The sequence below is a fragment of the Aedes aegypti genome, chromosome 1 (genome assembly GCF_002204515.2).
Source record: "Aedes aegypti strain LVP_AGWG chromosome 1, AaegL5.0 Primary Assembly, whole genome shotgun sequence".
Classification (NCBI taxonomy): Eukaryota; Metazoa; Arthropoda; class Insecta; order Diptera; family Culicidae; genus Aedes; species Aedes aegypti.
This window is the reverse complement of record NC_035107.1, coordinates 247,881,733-247,905,118: the sequence shown is the minus strand read 5'-3', so window position 1 is coordinate 247,905,118 and position 23,386 is coordinate 247,881,733. Positions and strand designations below refer to the sequence as shown.

The 23,386-nt window shown below is 36.4% G+C and overlaps 1 protein-coding gene across 5 annotated transcripts in view; it reads left to right on the top strand.

Annotated features, from left to right (window-relative positions):
• Nucleotides 1–23,386, top strand: part of LOC5578943 (V-type proton ATPase 116 kDa subunit a) — a 61,911-nt gene that overhangs the window by 24,222 nt on the left and 14,303 nt on the right. Inside the window, exons 4-6 of one of the 5 annotated variants that reach the window (XM_001657182.2) lie at nucleotides 17,180–17,277; nucleotides 17,651–17,692; nucleotides 18,558–18,684. In XM_001657182.2, coding sequence (XP_001657232.1) covers nucleotides 17,180–17,277; nucleotides 17,651–17,692; nucleotides 18,558–18,684 — 267 coding nt within the window. Of the gene's footprint in view, nucleotides 1–6,801; nucleotides 6,963–17,179; nucleotides 17,278–17,650; nucleotides 17,693–18,557; nucleotides 18,685–23,386 lie in introns of all 5 variants that reach the window. The other 4 variants (XM_021837447.1, XM_021837446.1, XM_021837445.1 and 1 more) reach the window with 4 other exon arrangements.

Below are 23,386 nucleotides of genomic sequence, written 5' to 3'. Positions count from 1 at the left end.
TAGAAATTGGGGGCCCAGATAGCTGTAGCGGTAAACGCGCAGCTATTCAGAATGACCAAGCTGAGGGTCGTGGGTTCGAATCCCACCGGTCGAGGATCTTTTCGGGTTGGAAATTTTCTCGACTTCCCAGGGCATAGAGTATCTTCGTACCTGCCACACGATATACACTTACAAAAAATGGTCATTGGCATAGTAAGCTCTCAGTGAATAACTGTGGAAGTGCTCATAAGAACACTAAGCTGAGAAGCAGGCTCTGTCCCAGTGGCGACGTAACGCCAGAAAGAAGAGAAGAATCACCCTAGATGGCTCGGAATGTCAAAAATCTTATGTTTATGGAAAGTGCTTGGTGAATTTTTAAGAAAACCGCCATTTTCATGCCAAACTGAAAGTGGTCTGTCTTACCCCGGCGGGCGCTCTTACCCCGTCTTTCCCTACATATTACGACCAGATCATGGACCAGATTATGAATTCTTTGCAACTATTTGAAATCATCGCATAGTTAACCAATTTCAACAATATTTTTTATACCAACATTCTTCAATAGCAACGTGTTACCTTGGCTTTGTCAAGCTATACGGTATTTCAAGGCTGGTAGCAGGCTTTTTTTAGAGTCTTGATCTCTATTTTAAAGCAAGTCTCTATGCTTAATTAAAGTTCTCTAAAATATCTAAAGCCACGATTTCCTTTCTCCTCGCAGTGAACTCTGATTAAAAATACATTACCAGAAATTTCCGCAGGGATTACTCTGGAAGTTTTTCAAAATGCTATTCCACGATTTCCTTGGGAGATTTGACCACCAAATCAAGTGTTCCACCGATGTTCCCGGTAGTTACTCTACTAGACTACAAATATTCCTGCAGAAATTCTTCCAAGAACATCTCCAAAGGCTTATTCCAGGGGTTTTAAAGAAATTCGTAAAGTTTTTTGCCAGAAACCCTTCTACTAAGCTATTTTTTCGGTAATTCCTCTAGAAATTCTCCACCAGAGTAAATCCTCACTGATTTCCTTCCTCACAACTTTTGCAGCGAAAATCTACCCTGCAAAACCCCTCGATTTTTCCAGGGATGTTTTGACGAAGTACTCTAGAACTTGCTTCAGGACATCATACGTAACTGCTTCAGATTTCTTCATTAATTCTTCCACCTCTTGTAAAGATTCCAATATGAGTTCTTCGAAGACTTTTTGAAGCAATTCGTCAGATGATTTTTTCAGGACACATAACACGAATTCTCAAGAAATTCCTGCACTATTTTTTCAGTTATTCGTCCAGCCGTTTTTATATGGATTTCTTTAGGGAAGATCCAAATATGACGTCCATTGTTTTTCGGGATTTCTAGACACCCCCCCCCCTCTGTCACGCTTTTTCCAATATCCAATACATGCACTGTCACACTTTCGTAGAACCCCCCCCTCCCCTAAATGATGGACATCATTTTTGAATGGCCCCTTATGAATTCTTCCACAATTGGTCTCAGGGATTGCTCCAAAACTCCTACAGGGATTATTCTAGGACATCTATTGAAAACTATCACAGGAATTCCTCATTGTCAACCAGGGATTCCTCATTTAGTTCCGTCTAGGAATTCTAAAAACTTGTTTCAACATTTCATGAAATCTTCAAAATTGCATTTAAGATTATACTGCAACAAACACTACAACAGTAATTCCGATCATTAGAACACAAATTTCTTCTGAATTTATCAAGAACTTCTTCAATAATTTAAAAAAATAGGGGAACTCACGTATTCTCGGCAGTCTTAACCGATGTCGCGCTTCTTTTGTAATTTTCTCGGAAATCAGCAGCCAAATTACGTGTTTGTTTGTTTACATTCATGCGCTGCTCAAACATCTATCGATTCACACCGACAGACTTGTTGAAATCTCTCTGGAAACGCTTTTACAACGCTGCGAACATCTCTTGTCAGTGTGACTATTGTCGGCAGCTTCATTCTCTTCGGCAACTTTCCCATAAGCGCTGCAGGCGAATCTGTTCGGCAGCTCCAAACCAGTCGCATTTTGAGGCTTGTTCATGTGAATTGAGGACATCTCTAGTAACATTGTTTGTTCCGTCTCGGAAATCTCGTCAGCGAGAAGCTGACAGAGCAAAGTATCATCTGAATATTTTCATTGGTGTGTTTTGATAGAAAAATACTGTGTATTTGGCGGTTGAAATTTGATTGCTGATAATAGTCGAATGATGCCGAAGCCGTAAGTCTCCCAATATCCTTTATAATTTCCTGGAAAAGTTCCTACAAAAATGCAATACAAACTTCCTTAAGAAATTTGCCAAAGATTTTTTGGAGAAATTTTTGAAGGAAAGAAACCCACGGAGGCATCTCTGGAGAAATTATGACAGGAGCGCTTGAAAATATTCAAAACGGAAATCTTGGACGAAATCCTAGAAAAAATACACAGCGTAACAAAAGTGACATTTTTGCGTGTCTCAAGGATCAAATTATGTGTCTCGAGTAGATTTGGGGTTGCTGAATCTGATGCAGTTCTCAGAAATATTCCAGCCCGTCACAATTTTTAGCTACAGGTCGCCAAAGTTGTATGAAACACTGTTTTCTTTGATGTGTACATGAAATTTTAAGTATGATTTATCATTTTCTTTTTGTGATCTAATCCACCCAGCATGCACATAATCACGGTGCTCCAATTACCGTTATTATCAAATAAAGTATACCATTCAAACGGCAGTCAGCAGTTGATTCCTAACGTTGTTTTGCACCTCTGGGCCGATTTTGAAAAAAATCCTTAGTCAGAATTTTGAGTTACGCCCTTTTGAAGTTTATATGATAGAAATCACTTAAAATATGCCATTTTTACTTGTTTAAACAAAGAGATTATACAAAAAATGTAGTTTTGATTTTTTATCTGGTTTTAGATATTGAAAAACATTTTCATTAAAAAAAATCTAGACCGACATTTGAAAAAGGCCAATGCTATGTTAAGTTATTACTTATCAACCAATACACGAACAATTATATCTAACAATCTAACGCCTGATAGTGATTTTAGGAAATTGTCCAAAGCATTCAAATATGATTGAATAATTCTTGGACAGGATATGCAGATACGCCCTCTTGAAGTGTATGGAAAGAATATTGCATGGTGAATTCCGTTTCATCTATAATCAACGGTTAGGTGCATACATAATCATTACACCTCTGCGGTTGTTCTGATTTCTGATTTTCTGATTATTTCTGATATTATAAAAGGGCCAAAGTATAATTGGCACCTGGAACCTACTATAAAGTGGTTATGGCAGCCGGTGATGCTGGAAATGCTTCGGAAAGCATAACCTTTGAAAATAATGAAGTTTGATGCCCATATTGATATGGTTCCGGATATGTTCCTAATTGACCACTTCCCCCAGGGCACCTGGAACGTTCTATAGAGTGGTCTGTGCATCTAATGGTTCTGAATACGCTGCAGGAAACATCATTTTTAAGGTTGGTGTCCGCTTGGATATAGCTCCGGATAATATTTACATGATTGGAAATACAAACATGACTGACCATGCTTTCCGGAACCAGTTTTACGGAAATGGTCATATTTCTGAAGATTTCCAACCAATCTTAATGCGTCCGGTGGCATTCAACTTCCTATTAGTTCTAGTTTCTAGGAAAATTGCAAACATCTATCTAACTTTACACCACACAAAAATACAAGCGACAGAAAAAATGACATTTGGACATGACCTCAGAAAATCCGGAACATCTCCGGTGTCCAGTGGCCAATATGCATGGCAAAGGAAGTTCCTAAAACTGGACCAAATTTGCCGTCGACTGCTTCCAGATGCATCCAATTTCATCCATTTTTCATAAAGTTATAAGCATTTGAATTTGGGCAAAATTTTGCCTATCTCAATCATTTTGCCTATCCCCTGTACACATCAATATAGCTGAACATCAAAGTTGATCGCAACATTCGAACATAACATATCTGTATCAACATAATTCTATATTCTATATTCTATTCAATTCTATATAATTCTATTCAATTCTATATAATTCTTTTCTATTCTAATCTGTTCTACTCTATTAAATTCTACTTTTCTTAAATTTATTCTATTCTGATCCACCCTACTTGTTCTTATACATATTTTTACAAATGCCAATGTTGTAATCAACAACTGCACGCAAAAGAATTGAACGATACACTTTCGATGTTTGTTCGACTTTATAGCGCTGACAGGTCTGTGAAACAGCGCTATGCACAGACTCCGACGCCAGCTCATTATGACAGCCTAGTCCTCGACCAGTTGCATTGCAGAAGTCTTTTATATTAAACATGGTGATATGATATTTTGAAGATTTTGTCAGACTCTGCTCTTCCCAGCTCTCGCCAAACTTGTTCAAATTACCTTTAAAACGAGGATCCAGCTGAAATGAAAAGCATTCAATACAAAATGCTTAAGTTCCTTAAAATACATAAAAACTATCATATATAAGTTGAAACCCTTCATTTTTCATTTTTATGGATCATATGAGAAGCACGCATTAGGAGTCAGAATCTGTGCATAGCAATTTTTTACAGAGCTGGGAGCGCTAAAAAGCCGTACAAATATCGAAAGAGTACCGTTCAAATCTTTTGCGCGCAGTTGTTAATTTTTACAGTGTCCATTTGTAAAACTATGTATAAGAACAAGTAGGGTTGATCAGAGTAGAATAAATTTAACTAGAGTATAATTGAATAGAATAGAACAGATTAGAATAGAAGTATGTATGGATGAATATATAATATAGATAAAGATAAGTGATGTTCGAGTGTTTCGATCAACTTTGATACAGTCATTGTTCAGCTATATTGAAATGTGTATATTTCAATTATACTTTGGTCTTTTTTCAATGTCAATATAGACAACATGTGTACGTGTAAATTTGGAATCGTTCAAATATTATGTAACGAGGAGGTTCGGTAGTGTTACGGTTCATACATTTTCCATACAAAAGCTGTAACGTGGGAGAGGAAAGGGGGTCTCAAATTGGAAAATTCTGCGTTACATTTGAATACAATTTGAATCATTCCTTCTATGCAACTTGCTAAATTGAATGAAATAAGACCAACCGCAAAAGTATAATGATTATGTATGCACCTAGCTAACCGTTGATTACAGATGGAGCAGAATCCACCCATATTCCATATTCTTTCCATACATTTCAAAAAGGCGTATCTGCATATCCTGTCCAATTTCATACAAATTTGAATGCTTTGGACAATTTCCTAAAATCACTAACAGGCGTCAATTTGGTAGATATCATTTTTCGTGTATTGGCTTATTAATAATAAATAAACATAACATTGGCCCTTTTCAAATGTCGGTCGAGAAAATTTTTAGAAAAATGTATTTTTTAATATCTAAACCCATATAAAAAATGAAAAGTACAAAATGTTATTATAATCTCTTTGTTTAAACAAGTTAAAGTGGCATATTTCGTGTGATTTCTATCATATAAACTTCAAAAGGGCGTAACTCAAAATTCTGACTAAGGTTTTTTTTTTCAAAAATCAGCCCAGAGGTGCAGAACAACGTCAGGAATCAACTGCTGACTGCCGTTTGAATGGTATATATTTTATTTGATAATAACGGTAATTGGAGCACCGTGATAATGACTTTAACTTTCATTTCAGATATAATTTGGATGAAATTACATGATTGAATTTAGATTAAACCGGTTTTTTTCAACATGCTTTCAGTCTTCATACTAAATTCGTCGTTTCTCTTATATGACAAAATACAATACTTTTCTAAACCATCGAAAAATAACTTTTGAGCATCGGAAGTATTATAAACTTTGTTCATAAGTATTGTTATACACATGAAGTTTCATTTTTGTGGCAAATTAAGTAAATAAATTGCCATGCAAGATGGGAAACTTGCATGCAAGTTGGCTGAAATACTCAAATTTTGCATTTTCAACAGCCAACATCTCAAAAACTAGACGTGCTATGATATTTCTAAAAACGGCAGTGGCATCAGCAATCCTTAATTATGTGAATAGCGGTATTTTGGAGCTTGAGACAAAAACATGTTCCGCAGTGATATTGAAGAACCACTGAATAAACTTTAACCGAGTCCAATCTTCAACTGTCTTACATAGATTTGCCATGAAGTTCCCAATTTTTTATGCAGAAATGTACTAAAAAAATAGAAGAAGAAAAAACAAATTTAATTATGCTTCTATATGCTTCATTTATATGCTTTTAATATCGATTGATTTGCTCACCTTATGCCTTATACTTTGTGTTTATACTGCTATTTCCTATCATTTATGGTATTTCACTCTATCGCATTAACTCTTTAAGCATTTCATTGTTTTGCTTTTCATTAACTGATGCTATGAATGACTACATCGATGATAACTTTTACCAACTCAACCCAATAAAACTCCATGGGTTAAATAGCCATTCTAACGGTGTCCCATTTTTCCTCAATCATGTCCTCCCATCACCGTACTTCTAAACCCTCTAACCGCAACTTCACCCTCCCCCTCCACCGTATAACTATTGAAACAATCGTGACTAATCGTTTTACATTCGTTTCGGTGACCGGGCGGAGGCAATCCGGTTCATCAAGTCCCGAACGCGGGGCTTGCCATGGACCGCGCAAAACCTCCGATCAACGACCACATCCATCCTCAAAAACAAAATCAACCCAAATCACCCCACGCGTTGTTCTCCTGCCCCCCGTTGTTTTCGGTTGTGCTTTCGATTTATTATTTATTTCGCCAACAAACAATCCAAAATCAAAAATCACGTGTGTGGAAACTTGACTGCGCGCGCAAACACTCGAAGCCACAGGCAGCGGTCGCAGGCAATGTACCTAATATCATGTCACGGAACCGCTATCTGCAGATGGCGGATTCGCACAGGGAAGAGGAACAGGTTAACCTACTCGGTGAGGAGGGCATTCGAGCTGGTGGTGCCGGGGCACAGGGACAAAACCTAAAACTAGGGTAAATATACAACACTTTTTTTTTGACTTTCTTACGATATCTTTCGCGCTCTTTCACACTCTGCTATTACTATTACTGCCTACTACTGCTACTACAACCTATGACGGTACTCACACAATGTACGCGTTTATGTTCTGTTGTGTTTTAGTTCTATCTGCAGTTCCATTGTTTCGGCGAGACATCGCTGAACCAATGCGGAGGTGGCCTATTTCTATGGAAAAACTCAAAAAATCTTCAATTACATCCCTCAAATTTGTCCGTTTGGACCTCCAGAAGCTACTATGAAAGCTCGAGCAGAATCCCTAACGAGTATGAAGTTTGTATGGAGAAAACCGACCAAATATAAGAAAAAAACTGTTTGAACTAGAATTCCTATCTATAAAGAATAGATTGCAACAAACTGGAAGTCTTTCTGTTAAGAAACGAAAAAAGTAATACTGACCACTCTTCATAACTAGGGCGAAAAGCCACGTTAATGAAGATAAATAATAACTCTCCATAAATCGATCGACATGATGTAGCTTGATATCAAGTAACAGAACCTTTTAATATCGCAGACATGGTAGCAGGTCTCTTTATAGAGACTTCGTCACTATTTTATTGCAAGCTTCTATTTTCTATGGAATGTCTCGAGAACTCTCTTTAACTAAAATGGTCTCCAAAGTCACTTGTTTCCTTGCCTTGAGTCATAGTGCAAAATGATTCGAAAAGCCAAAGTACCTTCAGAGATTTGTTACAATAAATCTATCTATATAAATAAAAATGGAACGATGTTTGTATGTCACGAAATGTCTTACGAACGGTCCAACGGATTTGAATGATTCTTTCTCAGTTTTGTTCGTCAAGGGTTCCGACGTGTTTGTGTGTTTAAAAATCGCAGGATATTCACCGGAAAGTTGAAAAAACGAGCGCGAACGAAACTGTCATTTTAAATGGGACGATCAAAAGCGTTTTTCAATAGCCTACTTGATGGCAAGACGAAGTTTGCCGGGACCACTAATTATAAATAAAATGACAATTACACAAGTTAACAAATTTCAGAACACATATTCCCAAGTAACATTGGTAGCTGAATTACAGCTTATTCAGCTAAAATATACAGCCTCTTTTCAGCTGAACAAATCGGAATTTAGTCCTAAAATACTGTTAAAAATAGGAGTGTTCGGCTTTCGAACCATCCGGTAATTCGCAGCACAGTATTGGCACATTGATTGCCTACTGTCAAAAATTCCAATGATCATCGTAAAACTAGACATTCAGACAATTCCATTCAAACTAAAAAGAAGGCAATCTGTCAAGAATTGCCGAAATGGTAGCAATTTGAACTTTTTTTTACCATCTGCTGGGCGGATACGGGTTATTTGGCTTGGGTTGGCTTCGTAACTATTTCACAGGATCTTCAGGAGTTTTTTCTCAGATTTCTCCAAAAATCTTCCTACGGAGAATTTCCTTGGGGAATACTTCAGTACTTTAACTCTACTTCCTCCAGTAATTTCCATAGGGATTATTCTGAAAATTTCCCCCGAGACTGACGCAAGATTTCCTACAAAGATTTTTCCAGTAATTCTTCCACGGAGTCTCCAGAAAAACCGTTAAGGCTCATTTAACATTTTTTTCAGGGATTTTTTCATTAAAACTACCAGAATTCCTTCACGAGTTTCTAACCCAATTTTTCAGTTATGTTTTAAGACGTTCTTAGAGATTCCTTCAATACTGTCATCCACGGTTTATCTCAGAAATTTCTTTGAAAATTCCTTTGGCGACTATCCCAGGAAAACTTCTTACAAATTTTTCGAGGATTCCTCAATAAATTCGACAAAGAATTCCTCATGTAGTTCATCCATAAATTTCTCTAGAATTTCATTAAGGGTTTACTCTTGAAGTTCCTTCAAAACATTTCTCAAGTAGAGTTGATTCCACAAAAGTCAATTCACGGTTTCATACAAACGAATACTACAGAAATTATTACAGTTATCATTTCGAACATTCATACACAAATTTATTCAGGGATCCCGTCCGATCATTTTCAAGACATTCTTTCAGAAAATCTTGCAAGCTAGGAGGAATTGTATCGTTTATTTTCTCAATAATTAGCAATTAATCTAAAGAATCCTCCAGCGTCCAGAAGTTCTTTTGGAGATCCTTACAGTAGTTCGTCAGGAATCCCTAAGTTTCTTCAGATATTATTTGAAAACATCCTCTAGATTACCTTCTAATTTGCTTTGGAAATACCTTTTTGCATTTTGGAACTCTATGGACAAATCACTGGATAAATTTTTGCATGTCTTCCTTGAGAGATTTTTGAACCTTTGGAAAAATTCCTGACGAAAGTACTTGTGGAATATTTTCTAGGGCTATTCCTAAACCTTTCCCACAGGTTCGTTCAACAATTTAGCTGTCGAAATGAACAGAAGTTGTTGCAAATAAGCTAAATAATTCAAAATAACTACGAAAAATTCTGATTAAAAATTAATAGCTAGCTGATTGTTTTTCGATAGTTTTGCCCGTAGATCACTCGATTTAATGTTTGATAAGACAAAGAATAATGGTCCGAATCGACATTTTAGCAGGAACAAAGTATTTTATCTATTCTCGTTAATACGTTGGATGTCTTCAGAAAAATATTCGTGATTGAATTTTGCATTTTATCTGAAAAAGTTGGATTTTGACTCAAACTTTTTTGTTCGACGAAATTTGTGGCTGCGCTCTTCTGCAAACTTTTAGAAAATGTTATTTTGAACAACTTTGTCGAAGACACTTTTGATCTCAATCACAAATTTCGTCGAACAAAAAAGTTTGAGACAAATTTCATCCAGGATGAGTAGTAAAAAACAAAAATCGCGCTTGATAATCCTCGATTTGGATAAAATTTTGCACATGTCTTTGGTATGGTAGAATAAGTGTTTTCCATAGAAATGATTATTTTGACTCAAGAATAACTTTTGAAAATGGCCTGTAAGTTTCTGTGTGCAATTTATTTGAAAAATTCTAACTCCGAAACTATTGATTTTAGAGAAAAATGTTCTATTAAGAAGTTGTACTGAACCGTTTCGACTACAAGAAAAAAATATACACTGAAAAAATAATTATTTTTTTCCATGAAAAATTCTGAAATAAAACTTAAATTTTAAATTACACAAAAACCCCATTTTTAATATTTTTTTTATTTTCACCATAGAATCATGATAGGAAACAGATGTTTGGGACAAAATTTCATGATGGAGAAATTTTTAATAAACAAGTTTTTCTTAGTACAACTTTCGGTCGATTTTCAAAATTTTGTGTATTTGTTAAAATAAATACGTTCTGATGGTACAATAAGAATCCAGAAATTATTCTAAACCATAATGATTATTATTGTCAGTTCTCTCTTTTCGAATTATATCAAGTTAAATGCAAAAAATATTGTTGTTTAATTAATAGCCCATTCACGATTTTCCATCAAGAAAAATAAGTAAGTGGAGATAATATGGCCTATACTTTCGAAAACGTATTATTCTTGGTAGAGAATTGCGAATAACTAATGAAAATGACCTATTTATAATGCAAATACTTATTTTTGAATTCATCTTGTTATAATTAAAAAAAAATACTACTTTTAGAGAAACGATCATGATTATCATTATGGTTTAGAATAATTTTAAGACTCTTATTGTATCATCAAAATGTTTTTATTTTGATGAAAAACCAAAATATTGAAAATCGATCAAAAGTTGTTCTTAGAAAAACTATTTTATTAAAAATTTCTCCTCCATGAAATTTTGTCCCTAACATCTGTTTCCTATCAAGATTCTACGATGAAAATTTAAAAATATTAAAAATGTTTTTTTTTTGTCATTTAAAAATTAAGTTTTATTTATGACCTTTTCATGAATTTTTTTTTCAGTGTTTTTTTTTCTTGTAGTTCAACTCACAACTTCTTCAAAGAACATTTTTATCCAGAATTAACAGTTTCGAAGATAGATTTTTTCAAACCAGTCTTCCCAAACGAACACCGAACACGTTGGTTCAGTCGGTTTCGTACTCTATTTGTACTCTGTTTTCGTGTGCAAACCGAAACGCTTGAAACTGAATCTAAACCTAAACATGTGTTAAGTGAACATTTGTGCAAACGCCGTTTTAAAAACCGGTCCATTTGTACCTCGATTGCAACCGCGGTTCAAATTTTGGTGCAAATCTTTGCTTTAGAACTATCGTGTCTTGTTGTTTGATATAGTAAAATCATTGTTTTTTTCATAAAGTTACCGCTAAATGTTAGCAAAAGTATTGATCTTAGTCGATCTGCTTAAAAGGATCATTTATTCAAGTCTCAAGGGTCTTGCAATTTGAACCAAGAAGTTCCATATATGATCGTAGAAATTTATCCGAGTGGAATTCAACCGTTACCTGTCTGCCTGCTTTGTGCCATTATTTGAACCCAAGTTTGAAGCGAAGTACAAATGTACCGGGTTCGGTTTGATACACTGGTACAGAGACGAAGCGCGTTTGCGGTTCAACACAAGTTGCAAGGTTCAAACCAAAGTTGCACATCGGTTCTGTTCATGGGAAGACTGCATACAAAAACTAATAGGCCTTTTTCAAAAGTTATTCGTGAGAAAGGATGATCGATTTTTCTATGAAAAACACTTATTCTACCATATCAAAAACATATGCAAAATTTATTGCAAATCGAAGATGGTCGAGTTCTGTGACTGACCGATTTGACATGGAATTCGTCTTGAGTCAAAATTTATACCTAAATAGACCACCCTATTCAACTTTTTTTTCTTAGAAGATTCAAAATTCAATTTCGAATAACTTCTCTGAAAACGTCTAACGTCTAAAATCGACGAGAACAGAAATAACACTTTTTTTCCTGCTAAATTGTCGATTCGGACCATTGTGCAAAGGAGCGTAAAAATTTATTTCACGATTACTTTTTCAAATCGACGTAAGTAACTTCCATATGGTTTTGTGAAAATTAATTCAGAAGAATCCCACCCTGTCTTCTAAAACTGTTTTAAAATGAATCACCTTTTTAACATTTTTTCGCCGTGCACATTGCTTACAATAAGCTCACATTAAAAAAATAGGGGTTTCCTATTATTTCCCACACAAATTTTATGACAAAATGATTAGTCGTTTTATTCAGTTACCTGCGACGTTTTTGTACCAGTGTAAAAGTAGTGTTTGTTTATATTCGTGGTTAATTCACTTTGTCTCTCCATACAGCGGAGCGGCGAAAGTAGTGGTTAGGTTACTAAAGCTTAAAATCTTACTTTCGTCGTTTTGTAAATCCGGAAATTAAACGTTCCAGAAGTGAAAAATCGAGTTGGTTCTTATTTCCAATGAAAATACTTCTCTTTTGACTCCTGTTGGTCTCTTTTTTGCTCCTGTTCGATCTCTTTTTTATGCACGAGATGTCTAAAGTTTCTATTTTCAAGACTTTTATACGCTACCAGCCCTAATATCGGGTGGAGAGTTGATTGTACCTGCGAAGATTGAAACTCGGGTTTCCCCCGAGTATTTGGACCAGTAATCGGAATAGTTTTTCCCATATCGAGCATAATTTTTCAAAACGACGTATCTAACACTCGGAATATATTGTAAGGCATTTTGAATCGTGCTTCAAATGTTTTGCATTTTTCTATTGCTGTTTCTACTATGTATAATATGAAGAGAAGAACACTGTTTCAAGCCACTATTAAGAAATGCCGATTTGTTTTGTATTAGAAAATGGATTAAATTATCAAATGAACCCTTTTGATTTGTGTTTGTAACATGCACCATATGATGACTTGTCGATATCATTCATTGATTGTTACTTACACCTTGCTTGGTGCGTCGGTTTGACAGTTTATTTTGCACTTGTGTCACATCAGATACACCGATATTTGTTTTGAAGTTGTACATACACTACCCGTCATAAATACGGACTCACTAAAATAAGTATTGCAGTGCAAAACTCAGCTGAATATTGAATAACCCTGAAAAGTTTAGCATCATCTAAAAATAGGAACATTCATGATGCTATATCTCGAGATGCTGATGATTTATAATAGTGCGGTCTTCAGCAAAGTTGGTCAGCAGTTCAAGGGCATTCGGAAAGCAAATAATTTGGTTTGCAATTTTGCCGCTAGGTGGCGCTTGTGAACAGGTAAAAATGAGCATTTATCTCATTATCCATATAAGATAGAAAGTTCGAGTCTTCGACAAAGTTAATTATTAGTTCAAGGGTATCTGAATTGCAAACAGTTTGGTTCTAAATTTTGCTGCTAGGTGGCGCTAGTGGGTTGTGAAATTTAGCATTCTTTACTAGTTTTATCTTTTGATCCAAATAAGATAGAAACATCGAGTCCTCGGAAAAGTTGTTCAGGAAGCCAAGGACATCCGAAAAAACATACCGTTTGGTTCCTAATTTTGCCGTTAGGTAGCAATAGTAAGCATATTTAATCAAACAAATTCTATCTTGGAAGCCAGATGAGATTGAAAGCTTGAGTCTTCGGCAAAGTTGTTCATAAAATCAAAGGCATCCGGAAAACAGATTAATTTATATATTTTTAGCTTCACACAAGTTCTATCTCATAATTTTGATAAGGAAGAATGTTCGGAAAAGTTGAAGAAGGTCAAGTTAATCCGAAAGACTAACAGTTTAGCCCGTAATTTTGTCACTAGGTGGCGGTAGTGAACATGTGGTAATCCTAATGAAATAGCATGTTCGAGTCTTCGACAAAGTTGTTCAGACAGCGAAAGAAATCGTGACATCATTGACGTTACTAAGTTCCGAGGTTGCCAAGAAAACTAAATTTTACTCTGGTTCTTGAACACTTGTCAAGATATGAACATAAGTTATAGATGGTTGACTGTTATTTAATCTCATGATTTAATAAGGTAGAATGTCCATAATGTTGTTCAGATAGCCTTTGGCATTTGGAAGTGGAAGTGTTTAAGGTCAGAATCATATCATACTCAAGTGATTTAGGTTTGATCCATTGCATACTCAAGTGTTTCAGATCTAATGATTCTAATGATGAGACTTATTCGTAATATTCAAATGTTTCAAGTCTGTCATATTTCATATTCAAGTGATTCAGGACTGATTCACTTCATAGTCAAGGGATTTATGTTAGATGAGATTTATGTCCACAGTCCTGATTCACTTAATTTCCTAGTGATTCGGGTTTAAATCATTGGATATTCAACACTTCAATTTTCTATCTTATCTGGATCAGAAGATATAACTCGCTTGAAATCCTTAATTTTATCTGCTTACTACTGACACCAACCGGATTTTTTTGAATTAAAAGGCCTGCTTTCATGACGCTCTGAACAACTTTACCCAAGACTCGAGCTTTCTATCTCTTGTGGATCACGAGAGACAACTAGTTTAGCACGCTCAGTTTTACATGCTCACTAGCACCACCTATCGGCCAAATTTCGAACTAAACGGTTTGCTTTTCGGATGTCCTTGACCTTCTGAACAACTTTGCCGAAGACGCGAACTTTCTATCTCAAATAGAACTTGCTTAAAATGCTCAATTTTACATGCTCACTAGCGCCACCTAGCGTTAAAATTGCGAACCAAACTGTCTGTCTTCCGAATGTCATTGACCTGTTGAACAACTTGGCCGAAGACTCGACTTTCTATCTCATGTAGATTACAAAAGTGCACATAGGACATAACTAAAATTTATAAAAAAAAATAAAATAAAATGGTCTTAGAAATACTTTTGTAGACTCAATATGTAGATTATGGGTTTGTCGAGCACATGCAAAGCAAATCTTGATTTGTTTATTTTTGCATGTACGTCGGATTAAAAAAATGATGCTTGATATATTTCTCGCGGAACTTTTCAATAAGACCTATCCAACATTGAGAGATTCTCTCTCCTCTCTCGCTATCTTTCAACATAAGAGGTTAATGTGACCCAGTTATTGATGAAAGAGCAAGTAAATAAAGATATGCTCTCAATTGTATATACATAGGTCCTTTTGAAAAGTTTGATTTAGTCGATTTTCTCCATACCAACTTCAACCTTGTTTAAAGTTGACGAATTTCACTCAATTTTCGCAGTAGCTTCTGAAAAAGGGGATGTAATTTAAGATGTTTTTGTTTGATCATAATGGCCCACTCTATTGTGCAATTTCCAAATTGAAACTGTTTCGCGCGCGTAACTGTGTTCGAAATCTAATCCCCAAAACGGGCTCTGGGCAGGTTTCGATATGATTTATGTAACTGTAATAATGGCACCCGCCGAAATCTGGTTGTGTAAATTTTTTGTTCTCTTCTAACTCTTTGTTTGCTATTATGTTTTCCTGTTTCTGTGTTGTTTAAAATGCTTCAAAACGTGGACATTTTTTTCCTATTTTCAAAAAGTCTATTTATTTTACTTTGATGCTGTTTTCTGTCGTTATGAAGAAACGCTACGAGCGCTTTCCGGAGTTCAACCCCAACTACAGCCGTCAGCTAAGGCAAGCAAGTGGCGGGAAACGACCGTGCATCGTGTCCTTCTTTCGCCACGTGCGGAGGGCGAATCCGGTGGATAAGTTGATGTTTTGTTTAGTGTAGATTTTTTGCGTTGTTTGAGTTACATGTTGAAAAGCGTCGAATATGCGTGAGGGTTACGGTAAAGTCAAATTTTTAAAAATGCACCTCGTGTACGTTTCTGTGTTATATGTTTAAAGCACCTTGCTTGGATTGGTTTCGGTTCGTTATTGAATGTTGTAGGTCAGTTGCTGTAATTACTGTGTTTTCTAATCTGTATCATATTTTTTCTCGAAAGACGTAACGCCATTACGTCGCAAACGGGATTCACTTAGGATTCCATGAAAAAACTGCTTCGGGGGTTTCCTCTACAGAATCTTTTGGTAGTTCTCAGTTAGTTTTTTTTATTGCGTTTACATCCCAACTGGGACAGAGCCTGCTTCTCAGCTTAGTGTTCTTATGAGCACTTTCACAGTTATTAACTGAGAGCTTTCTTCACCAATTGACCATTTTTACTTGTGTATGGCGTGTGGCAGGTACGAGGAAACTTCATGCCCAGGGAAGTCGAGAAAATTTCCTGCACGGAAAGTTCCTCGACCGGCGGGATTTGAACCCATGACCCTCAGCTTGATCTTTCTGAATAGCTGCGCGTTTACCGCTACGTCTATCTGGGCCCCTCCAAAGATTCTTACAAGAGTTCTTTCAGGAAAATCTACATTGATTTATTTTTAAGTTTTCAATAAAATTTCTTATGCAAAGAATTTTAACGTAGATTTTTCTAAATCTAGGAACTTTTTACTGGAAAACCTAGAAAATTGAAAAAGTTTATTACAGATTTCTTCAATAAAATTTATTCAACCGTAGCGAATCGAAGGTTCAAATTACGAGAGCTATCTAGATTTTGAGCAAAATTGTATGAGAAACATGTCTCGATGTTGCTCCAAATGCTCAAACGAAATCTCGCTCTGACATGATGCTGAGACCGAAAGATGCATTTTTTTAATTTCTTGTTTCAAACTCTACTTTCTATGCCGTTCTATTGCTTGCATGTTCGCACTCGTTCCACTCTAGTTCCTTTTTTTTTCTAGTTTTCCGTTTTTCTGGTACCTACCTGTGTGTTATTTATCTTTACACCACTTTCTAATCCCAAACACCTGTGATGGATGTACTACGACTAACTACAGTTAACGACTAACAAAACGCAAATTGAAGCTACTTTGCATTGGTTGAATTGGACTTAATATCGCTAGTTTTGGTCTACGGAAAGTTGACTTTACATTGTGTTCCTACAATAATGATTGTTTGTCAATCTGTTCTTTTAAATAATGGTATGTATTTTACGAAACATACTTCATGCATAGGTAGTTATAAATCCTTTATTTTTTGTTTAGTGGTCATTACTTTTTCGTTCAAATCATATCCTTAACCAAATTCTATTCGTTTTTGTTTTTCTATTCGACCCTAAACTCGTTGTTCATCTCTTTTAACGAACTCGCGTAAGATTTCCCCCTTTTTCGTTTAGTGTTAGTTTTTCGCGATTCTACTCTCTATCGACCGTCCTCAGTACTGGAGCCTACCAAATCGCCCCAATCTCGCGTCGTTTTTGGATGTGCGTCTGTTTTTAATGTCGTTTTTTTGACTTTGTGTCCTTAATTTTCTGTTACATATGACCTCTCTACCAACCAACCAACCACACACATACTCTGAATCGCGACCAAATGTCCTCATAAAAAAAATCCGTTGCTGGGAGCAGCAAGAGGGTGGCATGCATACCACCGAGTCGATGACCCGAGCGTTGATCACCGACGAATCACGCACCGGCGGCAAAACCATGGGTCCTGTACAATTGGGGTAGGTTTGTTAGTTTTTGTTTCCCGTTTTGTTTTCTAGTTTTTCGGATTGTTTCCCGCTAGTTTCGGGAGCCATCCGTTCTTTCGTTTTATTTTTGTTTATTTTCTCTTTTTATTCCTCTTATATCTTTCACATTCTGTAGGCTTAAGCTTATAATTTTATTATTCTTTTTCCTATTATTAATTCGACATTTCTGGATTTATCAGCACCATCAACTTTGAACTTTCAAAACGATTCAAACGAAACAAAATTCTGCTGATAATCTTGAAATTTCTTTCCCAACTTTTACTACTACTAAGTCCTATCTCACCTAAAATGCTATCTATAAGGAGAAGAGCTTTTCGATTAACAAACTACTAATTTTCAACTGCAGTTTTCTGGAAAAGTCACAAGAACCAGAAGAGTACCTCCCATGGTCAGTAGCAAAACACCGATACTAAGTAATATCATTTTCACGTAGTGTTTATGTTCAGTGCACACCGACAAAAAAAATCCCCATTCTAAACAGAACTTTATTACACAGCCATTGATTGTATGCGTCCTCGTGTAGACTGTTTCTTGAGCCTGTTCACAATGAACCAAAAGAACGCTTGGTTCAACGACGCGTTTACTTTTTCCATCATAGAGTAGTTGTGAAGTTGTCCTCTCTTAGTGTATTCTCTGCTTTTAGATACATTTGCTTTTCCATCACAAGTGTGTTACACTTTCGTTTTATTTGTTACTTCTGTACTCTTTTGATCTAACATTGTAAACTGTACTACGCTTGGTTTTCTCGCTTTTATGACAAGTCGTTTGTTCTTTTTTCGTGTTTCTTATCTAATTTTTTGAACAGTGCCTGTCTTTTCCAGTCGTATCCCATTTGAAACGTGTGCATTTTTAAAAAAAGCCGAGAGCGACTTTCCACAACAATAATTGTACTAAACAACAGCTTTTGGAAATCTTGTCCCATGGGCAAGTTTTCAGTGTCCGGACCGTGAACAATGCGTCTTCGGTTGTTTCCGTTGTTTTTCCTTTAATTTCATTATTATACTTACATAAATCATCTCCAAACAGTTTCCTTAGAGGCTGAATGCTGAGCGAAGCTTCTTCCCGAACGCTGCTGCTAATGGTTTGAAAGTTGCATTGCCAACCTACCTACTACAACAACCGATAGATTTCTAACATTTTGGATTTCCTTTTCTTCTCATACTCATACTTGTGCAAGAGCCGCCTATGTTAAGATACCACGTTGCCCTGTTTGATTCTAATTCACCTGTTTTCTCGTCCGACTAACGGAATAGCTTCGTTGCTGGCGTCATTTTGCGCGAACGCCTTCCGGCTTTCGAACGGATGCTGTGGCGAGCCTGCCGTGGCAATGTGTTCCTTCGCCAGGCCATGATCGAGTCACCGCTGGAGGATCCCTCGACTGTGAGTATATGTGATATGTTTAAAATAATCGACCGAAAGGTGTCGTAATTCAGCACAGCCAAGATTTTTTTTTACGGAATAGTAACATATGACCATCATAAATAAATAGCAAAACAGACAATTGTCTGAAATTACCTAAATTTTAAATTTTTTTAGATAAAATGTAAGAAGTTAGGCAATGCGCTGTATTACGGCACTTTACGGAATATGATGGAGTGTTCCAAAATAAAAGTGTCAAAAAGTCAATCAGCTCAACTTCGAAATGATGATAAACAGAAGCTTCATACACGAATACTCAATCGAAAATTCTAGAGGTTGCACGTATCAGTTTCATTGAAAATGGCTAATTTTTGGAGAGTTTAGTAATATACACGAATGCCATAAAATCTTTGCTTTGGTAAATTTATCTCAATTATAGTTATTTCAGAAATTTCTCATCGAAATACGCTGTTTTTCAGCATGTCAATCTGTCTTGTAACGACCTACTTTCCTGCACTGGATTCGTAAGAGATCATTACGCAACGATTTTTCGTTATTCATTGTTTTGAGTTTTTTAATGACTCATCATACAACAATTTTCATAAGTTGCAAAATAATGGTGGTTGCATCCAGATATGATTTCTCTAAAGTGGTCTTCTGTGAAATTACAAAATATTAATTTACACAACAAGTTGCATAATTATGATTTTTACTGTACGAGTATGACCCGAAAGACCCTATGGTTAAAAGGTCAAAAATAAATAAAACAACAACGAGGCCCTCCGAGTTGGATAAATACGATGAGTGCTGTAAAGATCGAGTCCTGCAACGAGTTGCGTACAATAAGGACGCCATATTCACCGCTCATTGAATTATTTTGAAAAATCTGAACAAATTTTCGCAATAAAAGTCATCAACATGTATTAGTATACCAGAATGGATTGTATCAGAATGAAATTCATATGATTTAATTTTATATACTATTTATAAACAATAATTTTAGGCTGTTTAAGGCGGTAAACTTGAGTTGAACAATGATTTTATTATGGCAGATCGAAAAATGCTTCTTAGCTGCCACGCTTTAATATGTTGTTGTACTATAGTACAAAGATAACAACCAACCAATGAAAGCAAATTAATTCCAACTAGTTGTGTATACAGAGCTTCATACTCAGGATGAGCGGTGAATGGCACCCTACACATGTATCATTCACAGACATGTTATTCAGTACCATGAAACGTTGTTGGTTGGTTGGTTTGACTTTATTAACGAGATTTTTAGCCCTGGGCTAGTTCATCTCGGGACCAACGGCCTTTACTTCCCTTCCGAAGGAAGTCGTCACTATAACTTTTTACGTCATAAGTGACTATGTCGGGGATGGGATTTGATCCCAGGTCCTCTGCGTGAGAGGCGAGTGTTCTAACCACTACACCAGGTCCGTCCCCCATGAAACGTTGTTCACATTTAAACTTCTTTCCCACAAAAACAAATGTTTTATCTTGCGTCTAGCGCAAAAAGTTGCAAAAACTATCGAAAAACCAATTTTTGACAGAATTTAATGTGTTGAAATGCTGTTAAATGAGCGGTGAATGGCGTCCTTACGGTACACAGTACAGTACTCGTCGTTATTATCGTGCTGTTAAACTTATCATTCTGCAATTTGTTGCGTAAACTACTATTATGCAATTGGTTGCAAAATAGAGTTGGAAGAAAAGACAGCAAAGTAAATCATTTGGAGGTGAACAGCATGGGCTTCTCTGACCTTTTTTTTCGTGATCGTTGCATTCAATGGATGTATGACGAAGTTTGCGATGGATACAGGATCCCCGATAACGATTGTTTCAGAAGCGTTTTTATCAAAGTCAGTTTGGAGAATTTCAGTTACATCCGTTCCGTGGTAAGCTGAAATTTTATACTGGCGGTGAGCATTTGAAGCTGTGGTAGCGTATCATGGTCGACAAGCTGTTGACAAAGTATTTGTCATTGAAGGACGATATAACCCATTGATCAGACGTGATATTATTGGGGAGCTGCTGAATTTGCGAATCAACGAGCTGGATACGGTGTCATCAGAGAAGGAAGGAAAAGAAGTGAAGGAAGTTTTAGATCGTTATGGAGAATTGTTCGATGGATCGTTGGGCCGTTTTAAGTATTCGGAGGTCAACTTACAATGCCGAGCCGAAGTTTTCAAAAACAAGGAATATACCGATTTCTTTCCAAACCAAGGTGGAGGAAGAAGACACATCTAGAGAAGACAGGCATAATTTCGAAGACAGAAACCGTTGACTGGGGAACACCCTTGGTTCCAGTTTTGAAGAAATATAAGTCAGTTCGTCTATGCGCTGATTACCGCGTAACTGTCAACCCGTTTCTTGAAGACAAGCTGTACCCAATGCCAGTTGTGGCAGATTTTTTGACGCACTGCAAGGAGGTAAGCTGTTTGAAAGTTGGAGTTGAAGTCAGCATATCACGTAAACCGATTGCTATTTGGAACAAAACCGGTCTGTGCGGTTTTTCAATAGGTTCTAGAGAAGCTATTACATAATTGTCCTGGATACGTCAATATTCTTGACGATGTTCTGATAACCGGTGCTACAGTTGATGAACATCTCAGCAATTTATCAAGAGTGTTGGAGAAGCTTTTGGAAACATGGTTCCGCCTCAACCGAGAAAAAAAAAGCGAATTTTTGGAAGACAAAAAAACCCGCCGAAAGTTCGTGCTATTATGGATATTTCAAGATCTGAAAATGTGAAAGCGCCACGAGAGTTTTTTTGGATGGTAACGAATTACGCCAAGTTCATTCCGAATATTTTTCAACAATATTGAGTCCGTTATACCGATTGCTGAAGAAGGTCGAACGATACAATTGGTGTTTCGACAACGTTAACTCATTACAATCCAGATTTGCTTGTTGTATTAATTACTGATGCTTCGGAGCTGTACTCTTGAAAAAAAAAATCCCAGATGGAAGTTAGCAGTCAGTAACACATATTTCAAGAGCGCAGAAGAGTAGGGTGGTTCAAAATTAAAAAAAAAATTAAAAATCCAATCTCCCATATCTTTTATTACCATCCTAACTATACGAATAGTGTTCTGTGAAATATAAAGCTTTAAAGGTGGTGAATTAAAGGTGGCCCAAAGACGATGAATGTTTATATGGAAATTACTATGGAGAAATTTGGAGAAATGTTCCAAACATGGTAGCACTGAAATGTAAGTACAAACTTATCATCCCATAGTGAAAACTCATTCTGCAAACCATAATAAAGAAACTTGCTGAAGAGAGTAATTCAATCCGAATGATGGAAGAAGAGTTTGTTTGCTATTATTAGGTTTATTTTGTTTTATGGCTGTAGTGGTCATGCGACTCAAAGTTAAAGGGAGTCTATAGAAGCAAATGATGGAAATGAATAGGTGGATAGGCGTCGCAATGGAGCGACAAGATTGAAATTTAATTAGGTGGTGAAAATTGAGCAAGCCATTTTAAAGTCCGTAAGCATCGAAGCGTCCTGTATTTTGCCTAGCTTCTCTACTGGAAAAGGGTTGGCTCAAAGCTTTGAGCTTGCAACCAACACAGGCAAAATACAGGAGGCTTCAATGTGCTCTTATACTGACGGCAATCAACCGAACGGTAATCTATCGATCAATAACGCCTCTGCATATAGATCACTTGCTCCTGAAAAAGAAGAAATCTTCATCATAACGGACAGCTTTTCAAAATGGGCGGAGTACTACTTGGTTCGTTCGCTCACTATCAAAGAATCAATCGAAAAGCTGGAGGTCTGTTTTTCACGTTTTGGAAACTGCGATGTTCTTGTATCCGACAACCGAGGATACTTTCCGGCAAACGAGTTTCAAGCATTTTGTTCATGGAAGAGGTATTCGTCATTTAACATCAGCACGTTTTAGTTCCTGCTCAAATGGTGCTGTGGAGAATGCAGTCAAAACACTCAAAAATGCTTTGTAGAAAATGTTATCAGACCGTGGTAAGCCTTTGGCAACACTGATTACTCATCACCTGCAAATTTATAGGGCTACACCGCCTTTACCACGAATGAGACTACTTTCAAGATAATATTTGTACGAGAAATGTAAACCAGATTTGACGTAAACCAACGTTCAACACATTGCGAAGACTTCGATTGGTCACCACCTGCTAGTTGTTAATCGATTAAGTTACCAGATGTTTCGTTCTCCAGATTTGTGCTCTTGAAAATTCGAAGCCACATGCATCTTCACCCTAATGCTGAAAAAAAAGACAACATTTTGGCGATTGTTGAAGTGGTATACCATGACCCCACAGTTATGGATCAAATAGTGTGGAGTCCAACCTATAAAATTCAATAAAACGACATGGAAAACGTAAAATTGTAATATAAAAGCACGAATCGAATCGTTTCAAATTGGAACTTCGGTTAGTAAACTGTTTAGAGTGTAATAGTTACATAGGATTGCATAAAAATTAAAAATTGTATCGGTTCCTGAAAACCATATTATGGATCAATTTTCATATTATGGATCAAAATGTGACATATTACGGATCAGTGCGCAAAATCAAGAGATTTTCAACTCAATGCATCTGTATTGCATGGTATAGCGAAAGTTAACAATGTGTCATATATTACTGCAAAAAATAGCAGTGTTAGAGCTGGAAACAAGGGTAAAATGGCCTTTTTTGTGATACTGCATTGTAGTAACTGAGGCATGAACTGTTTTCGCTA